Raw genomic sequence first — 18,622 nt, forward strand, 5'->3', positions numbered from 1 at the left:
CTGAAGCTGGAACTACCACCACCCAGAAAATATCTGCTAAGCAAAGACATAGGTCTGATTTCACCCAGTCAACCTCTGGCCATCACCCAAACCACAAGGCTGGTTCGTAAGAGCCTATACCTAAAAAATAAAATTACTTTCTGCTCTGGGACTGAGGTCTAGTGGGTTAGGATTCATTACACAAATTCACGACAGCCAGCGTGGATTACCTCACCTTACTCTAGCCATCTGAACTGGGAAAATACGCTATGGAAAGCACTGGAATCAGCCATGCCACCGTTTCATAAAATTCTGAATGGGTGCCTACCAAACTTTATCAGGTAGCTGCTGGAGAAATAGAGACAGATACCAGAGCTTTTATGCACTGGAAAACGAAATCACTGCAGCAGAGTCAGCCCTAAGCAAAGAAATAACTAGGTAGTTTGTAGGCTGCAGTAACATAAGCTTTATCCTAAAGCAAAAAGACAGCATGGTTTTCCATCCTTATAACGGTGAATTCTCTGAACTGGTTTGGGTTTTGCTTTAATTTGGGCTGGAACGAGTCTGTTTCTTTTTCTCCCTCCTTAAGAACAAGCACAAGCAAGTGCGTATTTACTGTCTTTCGGTACAAGAAAGGGCCACTTTGACCGTGAGAACTGAGTATGTGCCCACTAATAAAGACTGTCCAGCAACCTACTCTCAACTAAACTACTGCAATTAAATATTCAGAACAAAAGGCTATTCTTCTACTTTTCTAAAAGTCTATGACTCAAAATGTATCCTTTGGAAAAAGGTTCTTAAAATCAATTTGACTAAAACTTAAATTAATCAAGGGGCCCCAGTTAATATCTGGACAGAGTAAGACCCAGTTTGAACCTTTTGCCTCTGCAATAACTTCAGCATGCACCTTATACCATAATCAGAAGTAAACGAGTTCTTAGGTATTGGACAGAGCATTTCTATTGTATCAGTTGTCATAACCCTCTTTATGCCAACCACTCAAAAAAGCAATGCTTCTGTTGCACTAATTGCTGTACTATCAACATTCAGAAGTGTGCTTATATCTCTCCTTTACAAAGGAGGAAGTTTGGTGATGAGTAAGTCCTAGAATTGGACAAGCCCTCAGCCTCTTATTGAAAAGTCATTTTGGACAACCTTAAGCCCCTATCCTCCATGGCTCACCCATCGCTAAACACAAACTAGCCGTTCTCAGTTTCTGAATGCCTCAATGTCCATCCTGCCTCTTACATACCGTTTTGAGTCATCAGTTCACTTCTGCCTACCTCTGTAATATTATTGTTTTGTCTGTTCTTACACAACTCCCCCAAACCTTCATAACTCCTTTCATATCCCTCTCTAAAATTTCAGCTTCACTACACCACGATGCAAACAAACCAACACCCAACAATGACAGACACGTACTATGTTGTGCAACTACTGCTTAATGCATCAACCCTCTTGCTAAGTATCCTTCTCTCATGCCTCTCCAAAGGTAGATGAGCAAGCGTTTAAACCACAAAAGGACACATATTCTGCACATACTACTACAATACTGTATTCCAACTAAGTTGGTCAAGTAGGACTACATCTTCACCGCCTAAGCAGATGAGGCAAGGTAGAGGGCCAAACCCCAAGAGAACTGGGGGCAGACTATTCTGCATCTGCACTACCATTGCTCACTGAAGCACACTGTGTCCATCATGCAAAGTATTTGGCCCCATCTCATCTGGGACCTATGTGATGCTCTCAGGGACTTCAGAAGTTGTTGGGTTTGGTGTTATCAGTTCAAAGTGCTCAGAATAACAACTCTGTGTTTATAGCACAATGCTAAGGTCAGGCACTGCCTCTAAGGTGTAACATGAAGAGGCTGCAAGGGTATTTGAGAGAACCAGACCTGATGGAGTCATGTTTCAGGATTGTCTGAGGCAGAGGGAACCAAACTTAGAGTGATCCTGGTTCACACCATCTGTCTCAGACCCACGCATAAACTCATCTCATCAACTCTGCCCACATTCCCTATTAGAGGAAACTAGTCAGCTTGCTCCAGAAATAAGGCCATGTGCGAACAGGCATGCATGCAGTGCGAGTGACCTAGAGTGACATGTGGAGTAAGCCAAGTTGTAAAACAAAAATGGATATAACAGATCGCCAGCGAGCAATCACTACACTGGGGAAGAGTTAATATGATTCACTGGAGACAGAACTTCGTAGTGCTCCAAGCTCACAGGAAAGGAGTTCAGTTCTCAGGTTAGTGAAAACTGGATTCGAGAATTAAGTCATTTGTTTTCCTTGCATTCCTATATTTGAAAGTACCTGCTATAAAGTAGCAGAGCTCCGAGATCTATCTCCTGCTTGGTGGCAGATGAAAGGCAGACTGGAGGTGCTAAGGAAGCTTGCTATCAGAAAGGAGCAGAACCCTTTCCGTGGATACAAATCTGCACAATGCAAGCGTGTTGGGTGTATTTCAAAGATTTTGAAGCACAACATCAGAATTACTGTCAGCCATGCATGAGGTAATGGTTTGAAAATGGAATAAAATCAAATGAAGAGCAGTTTAATTCAGATCATTCATTCAAACGCATCTCAAACCAAACAATCAATTATGTGATTATTCATGACGTAGCAGATTAAGAAAAGCTTTCTGTGCAACAGTTGAATTCCACTTGAGCGAAAAACCTTGCCTGCTTGGCGGTGGGGGGAGAATTTCACCAAACTTCACTATCAATGCTTTCAGATACATAGTCAAGTAAGGGAACGGCATTATTTGTGTTCCCCAGTATAGTTATCTTAAGTCACCTTTAGTAACACATTATAATAACAAGCAAACAATATCTGAACCCAAAAGAATTCAGAAAATCAACACAATATGGAAGGTTTTTTAGAAAATCCTCAATCATCACAAATCAGAACGTCTTAACAGTTCATTTGAGGGGCTCTAGAAACATGAAGGCAGAATAGACTAAAATAACTACTTTTTCCAGGAGTACTCTTCTTCAAAAAGCTATATCCTTACCTGAAAAAAAGATAACAATAAATGCTAAAGGACTTAATGAAAGAAGTTTTTACTTAAAGCATAATTTCCTTAGGCTAGCAAAGGCCTCGATTTTAAAATGGAGACCATTGCAAATGTAATTTAGGATATTTTAAAGTACATTTTAGCATTTTAAATAGAAAAGTGATAGTCATCAAAACCAGAAAAATATTAATTGACAAGGACCTCTGAAGGTCTCTAGTCCAACCACCTGCTTGAAGCATGCCTATTGCCAGCCGCGGTATTGCCTAGCTTGGTCTTGAAAACCTCCGAAGATGGAAATTCAGCAACCTTCTTGGCAGTTCTTCCAAGCAGTAAAAATTGAATCAGAATTGCAACATAAAGACTAATTCAGAAAATATAACACAGCACAAAGCTCTGGAAATAATTAAGAAAACCCATACAAAACAATCCATATTTCCCTAGTTTGGGAAAGTGTGATTTCACATTCCTGTTATATTTTTGGTTAATTTTCATAACTTTGTGTTACAGCATCTGGTGATACAAAGATCTATGCAATAGTGTCATTAGAAAAAAAACGGGCTAAATGTAGAAACAGTTTACATCAGAACTGGACTTCTGTTCTCATTTAAAAAAAAAAAAAAAAAAAGATCTATGCATCTTAAAACAATAGGCATAGCTAAGCCTTTCAAAACAGTGTTATTTGTGGCCATCCCCATTTTGGGATCTGGAGACTTCCCAAAAGGGCCCAACATTTACAGAATCACAGCTTCCAAAAAAATTGGGACCCTTAAAAGTGCCTCAGCTTAAGCATCCCAACAGCTAGGGACTCTAAGAACCAATTTATTTTGGAAATCTCAGAAAATATTTTAAACATGAGGTTCAACCCTGAGAAACTTAGAAATGCACATTAATCCCCAAACTCGTATACTCAAAGAAATGGTCAATTCCCTCTTTCTAACAAGTCACAAACAGAACCGTGTTGCTAGGGCCCCTTTATAGAAGTCTTTCCAAGAATGCCTTTTCAAGAGCTAAACCATTAAATACAGCAAAAAGAGTATTTGCATGTCTCTGACCTATTCCCAACATTACAAAGGGCTCAGACACTGACAACTGGTTTGATTTTTCTGTTTTCCAACTGTATGGTGCAGATCAGTCTTCCCAAGGCTAACATGCTTTAGTGGAGCGTCTACGTTCATTTTCAGCTACTTGAAGAAACAGCCTCCACAAAGCCCATTAAACTCAGACATCCAACCTAAAACATACAAAAATGTGATACAGCAGATTCTCACTTGCTCCCCTTTGTAAGCATTATCTTTTCTTTTTTTCTTTTCACTTGAGTGATTTTAATTTTTAACTATTTTTAAGGAAAAACAGATTAATACCTGGAAGAATTTTGAGCTCTGCCTCTTCGCTGTATTTGGGGGTCCCACCACTTTCAATGATGCAACGATACAGTCCTCCATCCATATCAGTAGCATTGCTAATAATTAGAGCTCCACTTGGTAACTTAAACACACGGTCATCCAGAAAGACTGGCTGACGGTCCTGCTCCCACCTCACGAACGGTGCAAGGTCAACATTGACTTCACAGTTAAGGATTGCACTGCTTCCTCTGTAGACGGATGATGATTCCGGCTGACTGGTGAACCTGGGAAGACCTGGAAATAAGAAATAGAAAAGTTTATGACAAATTAGAGGGACCTTGAAGGCAACAAAGCTTTGAAGCCCAAGTCGAGGGGGAAAAAAAAAAAAAGAAAGAAAGAAAGAAAAAAAAGCTTGCTCTACATCTTCTAAAAAATCTTAACATTTGCTAAAAGAGCACAATGAAAAAAATGGTGTAAAGGTAAATAAAAACAGCTATAAGACTACTTTTGTTTTAAAATTAGTACTTTTAAGAACAAGCAAATATTGAAAACAAAATACAGACATCTTTAGAGTCCTCAAAAATGGGAGAAGACATGCAAGTAATATCTGCTCTCTGCTTCGGTAGGCTCTGTCCTTAAGGAACATATAGCTCAGAAATGGCAAAGTCAAGGAAGTGTCCGTCTGGTGCATCAGAAGGAATATAGCTTGAACCATATTCTGCAATAGCCACCGACTGGCCCAGAGTGGAGCACAGATGCCCTCTAGTCTGTATTCTGGGGACTGTAACAAGGACAGATGATTTGGAGGAAAAGAAGGCTTCTTCCACAGAAATTTAATTAGACCACGCAGAGGAGCATGAGGATGTTAAAGGACCAACTCTCACTGAAATTCAATGGAAATGGGATGTCCCTTTGAAGATCTCCACCACAAAAAGCCTTATCTATTGACCTATAAGGTAAAAATTGCATCTGTTCATATAAAAATATTTCTCATGTTAATATATTTTTGAGAATTAAATTTCTTCACAACACGAAACAAAAAAGCGATAGTTGCAACATTGATGTAACAGCTCTCTACGAAGGATGCGTTAACTTTCCAAATAGAAATGTTTTTCATGACAGGTTTCCCCAGTAGAACAGATCTCAGATCTTCCACTAGAAATAGTCAGTCCACTGAACGGTCTCCCATTGCTTACCCCAACAAAGCCCTTCAAACAGCTCAATAAAGGCAATAAATACAGTAACGAGGGAGGGAAAAGGACAAAGCAGGGGGATGAAAAGGGGAGGGTAAACCTCCTCACTGCCTTTTTGGGGGCAGTTAGCTATTTTATCAGCTCAGCTGCCTTTTGCAAGTCACCCAGAGGTGACTGTGCGGGCTGCACTGACATGGGGGAAGGCACGCGACTCCAGTGCAGGAGCATCAGTGTCCAGTTAATATTAGCATTTTGGTTTTTTGCTCTTAAAACTACCATTGTCATTGAAACAGCCCGTTAGTACTCACCACCCTTCCCTCTCACCAGCACACTGCTTCAAGCACGTTCTGTGAGGTTGTCTTCTCAATACACTGCGTGCTCTTAATAGAGAAGATGGAAAGTGGGACTTTGGGTGACACATCAAACCATGCTGCTATAATTATGCAAGCGTATGGAGCCTGCTGGAAATCCGTAGGCTCCGATAGCCTCGAATCCAACACTACTGCGCGCAGCCAAGTCCCCAGAGCAGCCCGCACAAGCTCTCTTCACGGGTGATGCCTTCCAGTCATGCTTACACATGAACGAAGCTGCAACGGTTCAGCTCGGCTCTCACCTTTTCCACCTCCTTCAGCAAGCGTATGGGTGAAATCCCTCATTCATGTCTTCCCATTTCAAAAGTTTGATCTAATCTGAAAAACCCCTGCTTATCCCTTTTTGTTAAGGTGATGCTTTTAAATTGTTTTAAACACCTGACTTCCAAAGAGTACAACCCAACGTTTTACTTAATACACATCCATCAAGAATATGACGAGGAATTTAACAACAACATGGACAAACTTTTTTTTTTTTTTTTTTAAACAAATACCTAGTTTGGTGCTTTATAATTCCTTCCTCTATAAAGGGATAATAAGCAACCACTCAGACTGGAAAAGCTGCTGTTAAAGTATACAAAACTTCTATGCATGGAAAATACTGCACAGTTCTTTGATGTGAAGGGGAAGAAAGGGGATGGAGGAGAGTTATCTACCTCTTTTGCCCCAACTTCCTAGTAAAACACATTACCACATGCTGCATATCTGTTATATATTGGTGCCGAGGAGTCCATCTCCTGTGGTTTTCTCTGTCCATATCCACAATAGTCCCCTGCACAGGAAGGAATCTATACCGTGCCCTGCTTTAGCTAAATACTCTTTTGTATCATTTTAGCTTGAATCCCTATTTACTTTCAAGAAAATCCCATAGCATTCTTTTAAGCATTGGAATTGTGATCTTTACTGTCCAACTTTTGTAGAAAGCCTTGGAAAAGAAGCAAGGAGCAACATCTGATGCCAAACGTGTTCATGCTTTTTTCACTTGAATGAAAAGTGGGTTTAGTTGGACTGTAAAATTCTTCATTATTAGCACCCACTTAAGTACACATTTTAATGCATGTGTTTCTTAAAACTTTTTTTCCTCCCCATAGCAAAATAAGCCTGAAGCAGACCACCAGCATCAAGTCCAGCGCTTTGCAATCAAATCCAACCACAAAACAGATTTAATTGAGAAAATCCACAGAGCATCATCTCTACATCCCACAACATCTCACAAAACCCAAAAACTGTTATGTATCACCATATGAGAGATCAAGACCATAACCAACATTCAATCTGCTGCAGGTTAAACGCCCTGAAGCTTGCAGGCTTTTTAGCCTTAGGCATGGAGAACGGCAAGTAACCTCTAGGGGCCTCTGTGATTACATTCCCAGGGGAAAAATTCATTTCTGATTTCAAAGCCGGTGATCAGTCTAATTGCAAGATTGAGTAAGATGCACCAACTACACACCTGCAAAAATGCTAATACAACTAGAAGCAACAGCATATCTGGCCTCTAGCTGTGGCTAATCTCTGATGCTACAGAGAGACAAAACCAAATGAACATAAAAGTTATATATAACTGACAGGGGAGGGGGTGTCAAAAAAACCACACTTGCTCAATCCTTGCTTTAGGGCCTGAAGTATGAAATATAAATATGGTGCAATTATAATTTAAAATATCATTCCTTTCAACTCCTCTCGAGAATATGTGCGAGATGGACACGTTATGACTTCTAACACATTGCATTTCTAACATCTAGATCACTTCCGTCTTGTCACGTTATCCCTTCTATAAGCTTATAAAGTCCATCTCCAAACAGGTTACATACACATTCCTTCCCCCAAGTACTATCTGAGGGCTCCTTCCATAACTTTACTTTTCTGAGAATATGAAACTTTCTTCTTGTTTCCAGTGCTGCTGTATTCCCAACCAACTTGCACTGCTTTGATCTTGACCTTGTTCTGGTATTACACTTAATTATTTTGCATCCCTGATATTTACCCATTACTCCCTCCCTCCAAGGTATTCATACAAATAAATCACAGCTTCTCTAAGCCTTAATTCTGCTTAGTTAATGAAGCTCAGATCTTTAGTCTCTTTTCCTCATTCCCCTAACCATCCCAGTAACCTTTCTTTATAGAAAAAGCAATCGCAGATCACTCAGGGCAGGAGGGACAGAGTCCAGCCTCCTGCTCAAAGCAGAGCCGGTTACTTGGGGCTCGCAAACCTCCGTGGCCGGAGCCCACACGGCCTCGCCAGCGGCCCGGCCCGTTCCCCTGCTCCACTGTCCACAGGGAGCAAAACCTTTTCCTTAAATCCACTCAGAACCTCTCTTGCTTCAGTGGATATCCAGCGTTTCCTGGCCGCCTAGCACGCACTGCTGGCAGAAGGACAAAGTGACGACAGGTAAACTGAAACGGCTGCTGCAAGTTAAGTTTTGATCACAGACGTCCAGGTTTATACAGCAAAAATACTACCCTCTGTCTACTGAAAATATCTTCCCAGTGCATCTGAGAATCCCATTAGCTCTTTTCACACTGGCAGATTATAGTCAATCCTGCAATGAGCCAAAATAACTAGAGGGGTTTTTTCTCCTGTAAAATCACCAATTCCTCTGTCCCAACTTAATAACAAGCATGTCGTGGTATGGACATGACTTTGCACGCTGTACTGAAAATTTTCAGTTGTTCTGTCTATAGCATCACTTAATTCTTCCTATAAGGCCACCAAGGCCTCAACAAGAGTATCAAGGTCTTCCAAATTTGCACACTTGCCAGTTTCAAAGGTATACACTTAATTCGTACCTTAAAATACCTGATGATATGTTAAACGTGACCTTTTTGAAGTCTAGTCTCTGAGGTACCTTTCCATTCTGAAAATTTCCCTTTGAAAGTAACCTATTAAATTTTTCTAATTACGTCAGATTCTTATCAATCTCAACATTATCAATTAAACTTCCATCATTCTGACCCTTAATAATTTTTAATGGACACTGTCAAAAGGGTATGTCACAGCATACCCATCATATTGCACTGCTCCAAGACATCAGTTGCTTCATCAAGCAACTCAGATGCAAACCGCTTGGACAACAGCGACGGTACAGTTTAGTGTTCTTTGTTTTCCCTACATCTTAATTACTCTAGCCTTCAACGTCTCTTTTAAAATGACATAGAGCAATTAGCCTGATCCAAACACCATGATCACCCCTCCTCTTTTGGGGCATATATTCTACATCTGTTTTTCTTCAAGAGGAAGGTACTAGCCCCGATTTCACAATTCATTAAAAACCTTTACTAATGAACTTGCAAATTAATGTGTCAATTATGCCCACAGCCTGGAAGGGACTTCTGGACCTCCTCGTTTTGTCAGATAAGCAGTATGACTTCCATTTTCACCCCAGATGATGTAATTTTGTTTATGCTGTTCAACAACCACCAATACCATCTTATATCGGCAACTTAGGGCATAAATGAGAAAGTCACTGGAGGACTAAAGCTGTGCAATTTCTAACATAAATCTGCAATACTCTTTATTCCAAATTCCTTGTTAGCACTATTCATTCACCGGACAAGATGGATAGTGTATATTCTGTTGTGTGCTGGTGCCCCATTAAGGTTAAATAAGCTTGAGTTTAAAATGGTTTCATTACTCCCTAAACAGTAAAATCACACTATGATCACACTTTGTGTAATTTTATTATACTTTTTTCTAAATCTAGGTCATAATTTTGCCACATATTAACCAAAACTAACAGACTAGGCAATATAATAATAAAAATAATCGTAGAATAATTTTTATTTTACAATTACTGTAATTTGCCCTGCTTAGAAGCCTTCATCATGGAAGAGGACCCTTCTGTGTTAGCCAACAGACAACCACAAAACAATAATAATGTACTACAAAAGACATTCTAAATACAAAAATTCATTATTATTAATTCTGAGAACTGTTTATAAACACAGTAACAGGTCCCACAGCACTGGCATACTTTCTCTAGTGATATACTACAAGAAAATACTCTTCCATCTACCAGTCCAGAGTCTTTTGGTTAAAGAGCTTCTCGTTTGCTTCTCAAAATGGCAACTGAGTGACTTGCAAGCCTGTATTTCCTTAACTTGTTAATATCATTTTCAAATGCATTACTATTTAAACTCCGTCTTTATATTTAAATTAGAAACACATTTAAAAACTTATTTTTCAAAGTAAGAAAAAAAAATGTTCTTATGATAGATTTTTCTCATAATGGTTTGTATTGACCAATCATTTCCATCAACAAGGCAAAGCAAGATGATTTATTATAAGGGTAATTTAAAGCTAAGTTGGATTTCTAATGAGCAAGCAGCACCCACTTTTCACTCACAAGTTGCATTCAGCTGAAGGTAGCACCCCATCATTTGTTAAAATGAACATAACGCTACATGATACTTTGGGGTTCTGATACTAAAGATAATTTTTTTTCCTCTGTGTACACACATTAATCATTCCTTGGCAGCACAAATACATTATGTATCGATTTTGGAACACTGAAGGAAAATACTTCCAACTCAGCAGGAATGCAGGTTAATCAACTCAGCTTCAGCAGGATCATTTTCCACCTGGAAAGTCCTCCAAAAACTAGCAAGAGAACATATTTGCAGCAGCGCGAGCCTCAGATGCATGCAACAGAAATCAGATGCACCGCAAACTTGAAATTTGCTGCTCGGACAATGCAAATGGAGAAAAAAAGTCCCTATTTTCTCCTTCCCTTTTCTCTCTCCCCTCCCCTAAAGCCCAGAGCAGTGGGAGGAATGCACATAAACTGTCTACTTAATGCAAATATACTCCACCCAGACGCTGCCTCCAGTCTAAGCAGTGCCGAGATTTGTGGTCCCTTGTCTTTCCTTCTGAAAAAGCAAAGATGTGCCTAGAAGAGCAATAACTCCCGCATTCCTGGAAAACGCAGATGGGGAGAATTCTGGCCACAGTCTGCAGACTGCGACAGAGCCAGTATTTCACCTCCTGTACTTGCCAGGACAACAGGAATTCATTAGACCGAGCCAGGTGCTAACCTAGTTCAGCGGTCTTTTTGCACCCGTGGACAGTGCCATCCATTTTCAAGTAGGCTGGAAGAAAAAAAAAAAAAAAAAAAAAAAAACCACTCCATAAGCAACCACTAAATACCTTGCTCATCTGACAGCGTTCTTCAGAGCCAGTGCTTGCCTTCTGCTCTGTCAGCAGACACTGAGTGCTCAAGTTTATTTAACGTGGATGCTATTACCATATACACGTTTAATCCTCTTCAGAATCCTCCTAACCTCCTGGCATCAACACCTACCTTGCAGAAAGAAGACTGCAAAACAAAAATAAGAAACAAGACCAAGTCTTTCTTCTCAAGGGCAACAGAAGGGTGCATAGAAATTCACTTTTTTCCCTGCTTATTGCTGGTTTGTATAACTTTACTATATGTTTGCAAACCTGTCAGATCTATGCATGCATTTTTGCACTTTTCTCATGCGCCCAAATCTCTGCCGTTGTGACTCTGCAGACTGGAATTTAACATCACATTTTCTGTAAGCATTAAACAGTTCTAAAAAACCACATATATCACCAGTTACCCGTTTCCCAGAGCTGGTTTTAGGCTTTTTTTTTGTGGAATCTCAACGCACTCGACAAGTGTTTTCCCTGATTTTTCCCTGATTATTTCTACTTCAGTAAGGATAAAGTAAAACATGTGAGCAGCTGATATATTTTTCAAACCTGTTACCTCCCATATATCAATGACGAAATTCTTTGTTGCCCAGTCTTAGTCCTACAAAAGGTCTTTGTAATTTTATCCAAGCCTTAACCAGCCTTAGCAGTGGTTATCAGATACAAACGTTGGCACCTTACAGTGAACAGCTCACACCTTACAATCCTTCCCCATTAAAGTGTGCTGCTCAAAGAGACCAAGAACGGTTATGCAAACTGCTGATAATTAACACATTTTAATTTTCTCTCCCCCCCTTCTCGTTTTCCTAATCAATTTTGAACTCATGAGAAAATCATAACTCCATTACTACACTGTTCATTAAAACAGCCCTGAGAAAATAACAAAGATTTTAGCAAAGTAACTAAATAAAGGAATATAAAAACATGATACAACAGCTACAACATCTATTATGCTCTAGTAAACTAGTGGATCTTAAAGACACTATATATTTTGTTAGCATATCAGCTTCTCACTGAAACCCTGTTAAAATAAAACCCTAGCAAAGTCCAGCCATCTGTGGACGATTCATTAAATTATCTCAGCTTCTTTTCTTGAACACTATTCAGCATCATTTGTCCAAGTGGCAGAGGCACTAAACATGCTTGAAAATACAATTTGTTAGTAGGACTTATTTCTTGAATCTCACTAGCAAATAGAATAGACTTCATAACTGCAGAACCCATTCATGGAGAGCAGAAATCCAGCATTATCTGAATTAAGGTAAGACCAGAGATTTCGAAGTCCTCCCTAACGATGAAAAAAACACCAACTACCACATTAATTGTTTTTCCTTGCTTAGCCAAAGTAGATAGTAGATAATGCAACCTGACCTAAAATATGCACAAGAGCCAGTCAGGAGATGGACTGTTCTTAGAAGAATTACAGCACGAACAGAGGAAAAGCTACTGCACATCTTAGTTGGCTAAACTAAAGCTACCAGTGCCTCACAGAAGAATCTCACAGCTATTCCAGCAATTAAATGAGAGCAAGAATGGTGATTCAAGGAATGTCTTCAGAAGTACAGAGGTCCTTGATGGAAACCATAAACTACAAAAAAGCTAATGGGGGGCAGAGGGGCCCCTTGGTGCACAGGGAGGTCAGGTTGAGACAACACTGCAAGCAAGAGCAGCCTAGGAATAAAGAGAAAAAAACTAATTCTGTTAATGGAGTAGGTGAAATAATAGTACCATTAAAATCGGAAACAGGACTTGCAACTAAGGGGCAAGGAACAGCAAAGCTCCAGTGTCAATAGCTGCATCACAGCTTCTCCAGGCTGCAAGGAAAAGCTGCAGTAGATGCAATGAATTTGATCCGTCCAGACACTGAAAAACAGTCCAATACCACAGAAAAACCACCAAACTACAGTGCAAACTACGGAATGACTTATTGGTACTGTTGAAGATCGTTGTAACACCAAGGACAACGAAGAAAGCACTGTGAGATAGTAACAGAAGACCTCAAGACAAGGTATGTGGATTGCCTCATCATTAAAGAAACCTCAGGTCTCGATCAATAGACTGGCTTTAAAAAAAAAAAAAAAAAAAAAAAAAGGAAGGGGGGGAAGTACAGGCTCACAATTACTCTTTCTAAGACAAAAATCAATGGCCATAACAAAAGAAGAATAAGATCCAAGTATTCTGGTGAAAGAAAAGAGCTTGACAGGTTAAATAATTTTAGATCCAGGCGAGGCTATCAATTACGAAAGCTCATGTGAACAAGCTATTCAAAGAAGATTAATGCACAGAAAGGACTGTCATGACAAATTTATCAAGAAACCAGAGGAAAGGAAAGATCAGAAAAAACTTGTGCAATCAACTCTACAGACAGTCCCAGAGACAGCCGGTACCTGAGGAGAGACGCTTAGAGAGAAATACTCTAAACAATTTTATAGAAAAATACTGAGAATTCATCAATAGTAAAGCAGCCCCTCAAAAACAGAGTGTTTGAGGACTGATAGAGCATGAAACTTTAATTAATACAACAGGGCAAAGAACCTCATTCTTTTTCAACTAAATGCTTATATTTTATTGAAGATGTCTAGAGACAACAAGGGCGCAGGGCAGAAAGTAGGAGGGAAACACTAAAAAAAAAAAAGCATGAATAAGCAGCTAATTCTTAGATAAAACAGTGGATCGTTCAAAGGGAATTGCAAAAAAAGGAAAATAAAAGAAGCAACAAAGGAAAACAAAACAGCACGCAACCCGGATGTGGGTTATCACACCATGGACCCTTGGCCCAGTTGCTAGAAGTTAAGCACATCATACCAGAGAAATTTTTTTAAAGGTCTCTCCATAACGAAGCCTTTCTTGGCTTTATTTTCATCAGCTGATGAACGCTCACAAACAACAGCAATCCGACTTCAGCTGCTGTTAAGGAGGGGGAGAAGAGCACCCGCACAGGAATGTAAAAGTATTTCGAGGTGTTTCCCCACACCCCCAAACAAATAGGGGTTTATATTGGAAAACATATAGGTTTATATAGGAAAACAAGCATTATATCTTTAATTATTTATATTCCTAGTGTAATCATGTGGCTATCGAAATTCTGTTGTCCTGGTCTTTTAGGAATTTCACCAAGACTTCAACCTTCCTGCAACCAGCCACAGCCAATCTCATTAACTCACTCCCCCCCCCCCACTAAAAATCATTTCCCTCCATTTTGTTTCCTTCTTAGTACCATTAAACTTCCTCTTAAATTTCTATTATGAAAAGATAAAGTTTATGTTTTTAATAAATATAAACACATACACACAATATACATATATAAATATACAAATAGACACACACTTCTGCCACTGTATTTCTTAGTACTGCTTTTGTGTCACCTTCTGTGTGGTCAGTTTGTGGCACTAGTAGAAGATTTTCTTTTTTATTATTATTATTTTTTAATCACTTTCAAAATGCAACATTCAGTTAATCTAAAATTTGAACACCGCCACTGTGGAGACCCATCACTTTCATGCTGTCTCACTAAAGCTGAAATGTCGGATTCAGTCTCCCACTATAAAACACAGTTAGTTAAGAACACAAGTCACATATGTAACTAGCAACTGCCCGACAGCCGGGGATTTATAGGGAAGAGTCTATGTGAAAACTTCTCAAACAAAATTATAAGCAGCATTGCAGGTGCTGACATGCAGACAAAATACATGGAGAAAATACTTTTTTGAGTGCAAACATCAATAAACGAGAAAGCTAATCGTACCAATGTGCATCCAACTGTTTTTTAAAAAGATGTTGAGAGCATTGAGAGGATATTGGCGATTCATCAACTTTTGTATCCCATCTAAAATCATACATAACAGACCTGGTAATTTGAAATTTCACCAATTTCTTTTTTTTTTCCCCCCTGCATCTACCAGTGTGCGAGAAAAGGATCCAGCATTCTTCCACTTTTCTAACTGTGCTCGATAAGGGGTATCTAATTGCACCGAACATATTAACTCCATTTCTGGAAAAGATATGCCAGGTTCATTTTTACTAAAAAGTAACATTAAATTGTTACTAAAAGAGCAGGTTCACACAGGACTGTGACAGATCTACTTACGGACCCTCTTTTAGAGCTATAGAGGAGGATTCTCACCCTCTAATGAGCATGAACAGGCTTTAAGTAGCTCACCGACCCATGCATTAAGGACAGGGATGGTATTAGTCAAAACGAGCTATTTAATTTTATTCCATATTAGGTTAATAAGCTCATGGAAGCCTAAAAAAACCCAAAATCCACATTTTCAGAAAGAAACTGTGGTGTTAATACTGCTCAACTAGCAAATTTGAATCTCTTCACCTAATTTATGACTTACTCATTAGATTTAAATAGTTTAAAAAACAAGTAGGTTTACTGAATTGTCCTGCTGTGGGCTTTCACCCAGGACTGGCAGAATCAACACGGCAGCAAGTTGCACAGCTACCTGCCACAGACGTTGCAAGAGGCCGTCTGATGTTAAACCCTAGCTTCATGCACTGCTTTCATACGAGAGAATTTAGTGTTCTTTAAAACACAGGGTGAATTAATATCATAGACACATGGTCTGGAAATCAGGTTCTAGGAACTGCAGGATGCAATTCCTGGTGTGCGTGCACACACGCATGGGGATGGATGGGGACCTAAAAGGAAACAGATACTTGACCAGCAATTACACTTTCCCCACCATAATTCAACAAAAGTTGCCACGAACCGAGACATGCTGATCTTTGCAAGTGTTCGGCTTATGTATGAAACCAAGCTGTATTAGTTCGATTCGATTTCTACTGAATTAACACAATCATTTCAGCCCTGAGCAACTTCTCCAGGGCTTTCCTACCATCCCCCCTACGGAGAATGAGACTTGACCAACTTGATCAAGTCCCAGCTCCAGTGAGATTATAATTGTACCCTGAATCTCTAATGCTGTATGAAAGGTATGCAAGTAATGCAAGATCACAAAATAAGACACTCTCAACGTTATTTAGTGGTGGTGGGGGAGATGGAGGGAAGGCGGAAGGCAAGAGGACAGCATGCCCAGCACTCTCTCAAAGGCAAGGCCCTTCAAGTTGTATGTCCCCCAAAATGAAGCACTCAATATCATGAACTACTTCTAAACATCTCGGTCCATATCTCTCAAATGTTTGCAGTTACTGTTTAAAAAGAAAAGAAATGAAGGCAGAAGTATATTAATGGGTTTGGTCCAATTCTCCACTGAAAGGATGTAGAGCAGTTCTCAAACTGGACCTCTGCTTTCAGTTCCAGTGCTAGTATCAAAAATGCGGTTTTGTCTTTTAAACTAATGAATAGACAAATGTGGATTGTAAGAATCTAAAGTGACATGAAAGCCAGAACATTTATTGTCCTAAATGTCTAAACTCTCCAGTTTCTACTAAACGTTGATGGAAAATGAACAAACCACAGTCTTTGCAAAACTCACCTCTTTCCCATTTATCCATCATCAAAAAGAAATACATTTTTATGTAAGATAATTTGTTACAGACTCAATGAAAAATGCAGATGCTTTTTTCCACAGAAAAAACTTTCGCAAGGAAAAGTTGTCATCCATGCCATTTACTTTTATTAGTTAAGAGCACTTAAGTACACTCCACTGAAGTGTCTATGCTCTTAGGTTTTTTCCCATTCAAAGATGCTTGAACTTCTTTATTCATGAAAATCAGACCCTAAGTCTTTTTTCTTCTTTTTTTAAAATAGGAAATATATAATACTGACTGTGTAAAGAAAATGCACTATAGTTTCTAACTTCAACTGCCTCTCCAAGGAGCTGGCAGAAGTGCAGTTTGCTCTACCACAGAGCTACACTTCCCTCATTTCTTGGGCATGGCACACATGCGGTCCAGGAAGACACAGAAATGCTCTTCAGATGTAATCTTCAAAGTAGTTAGGCAAACTTTGTAAAACACACACAATTCCAGACCTGCACAACTTGGTTACATTCGTGCAGTTCTCGATATCTATGGCAAAAGGCTAAAGCAGGCAAAATTTCAGCCCGCATTAATGTTTAAGCAAATTTTTAACTATTCACCACTGTTTATACACAAATAATCAAAATATTTTGATATTAAGTATCTAACATCTGATACGTCGTAGCATTTAAGTTCTCACGACCACAAGCTACCTCTTTGTGGATGGGCCTCGCAAGTAGACATCCCTCCAGCTTCCTCTCCTTTGCCCTCCCACGAACTCTGCTCAGGGCAATTCCTAGACATTCGTTTCTTGGCTACAACTTTACTTACCATATAGAATCCAAAACTTGTAGTGGATACAGGATTACTTATTTCTATATGGTCTTTTCCTAGGGTATTCATCATGGATAGCATCTTGGTATATTAGACACAGTGACACTCTAATTTATTGAAGAGAAATTCATTATTACCGCACTGAGGAAAAGGCGAAGCAGGGAGACCTTCTTAAGACCATATAATGAATCAGTAATAGAAGCAGGATTAGACATCAGCATCTCCTGGCTCATAATTCAATTAATTCCTGCAAAGCACATTACATGAAATGCCACAGCAGTTGTTCATCTAGGCTTCCTATAACTTCAGTGGCAGTTATACAGACAGCTCTTCTGATCATCAGTTCAGAAGTCCAAAGCTAGATAAATTCAAGCCATAAACAAAGCTTAAAAAAGACAATCTAAGTCACCTAAAAATAGGAACAATTTCCCAAGTGAAGTTCATTTTCCAGCTGACATCTTGAAAATCAAATAAATCACAGTGGTCAAACACAAGTCAAGGACTCGACGTCCCAATTACTGTGAGAGCTTCTATGCAACGTTAGGTGATGGGTTGGAGTATATAACCACAGCCTTCCCCCTCTGGTCTTAAATCTACCACTTAACTAAGGAAACATCTTCCCTTTTCACAGTCGCCTGACAAAAGGGCTACGCTTCTGAGTTTTACAAGAACCAAGGCAACAACATCATAAAGCATTTCATTCCCCACCCAGTCCTATCCCGTTTCCTGGCCACCATGGCTGGTTCTCTCTGCTGATGGAGACAGGTCAGCAGGAAGAATTCAAGTGATGATACAATACACAAACGTGTATAATCATATCACATACAAAGGGATGGTAATTGCATACTCCACCTATTCTGGTATTTAACCTTCAGACACTCGATCGCACAGACGAGATTCCTGCAAAGGTTTTTAAATGAAGTTTCCTGGCTTTTGAAGGAAAAAGAAAAAATGAAAAAGAGGTGAAGACGGATTTTATTAATGAAACCGCAACAATCCCTCTGCCACGCAACAGCAGTAGAATCTGAAGTCAGAAGCTTCAGCAGTCCAACACAGTCTGAACTACACGATTAGCTGAGCAAGCCAGCAGAAGGAGAAAGATTTATTCAGAGCAGAAAAGCAGAGAACTGCAGAGGATTTCATACCGAGGAGCGTAACACGTTTGAGGACACGCTCCAGTGGATAAACACAAAATATGCACATTGGGTGTCTCAACCCACACACAAGTCACTCAAGCATTTCCAGTTGTAAATAGGAAAAACAGGATCTCTATATGAAGTTCGCAG

The 18,622-nt window shown here is 39.5% G+C and overlaps 1 protein-coding gene across 5 annotated transcripts in view; it reads right to left on the reverse strand.

Annotated features, from left to right (window-relative positions):
• NEO1 (neogenin 1) overlaps window positions 1–18,622 on the reverse strand; it is a 215,473-nt gene that overhangs the window by 125,537 nt on the left and 71,314 nt on the right. For all 5 annotated transcript variants that reach the window (XM_067305448.1, XM_067305447.1, XM_067305450.1 and 2 more), the window contains exon 3: window positions 4,357–4,632. In XM_067305448.1, the coding sequence (XP_067161549.1) occupies window positions 4,357–4,632 (276 nt within the window). The remainder of the gene's footprint in view (window positions 1–4,356; window positions 4,633–18,622) is intronic.

This window comes from Apteryx mantelli, chromosome 15 (genome assembly GCF_036417845.1).
Source record: "Apteryx mantelli isolate bAptMan1 chromosome 15, bAptMan1.hap1, whole genome shotgun sequence".
NCBI classification, from domain to species: Eukaryota; Metazoa; Chordata; class Aves; order Apterygiformes; family Apterygidae; genus Apteryx; species Apteryx mantelli.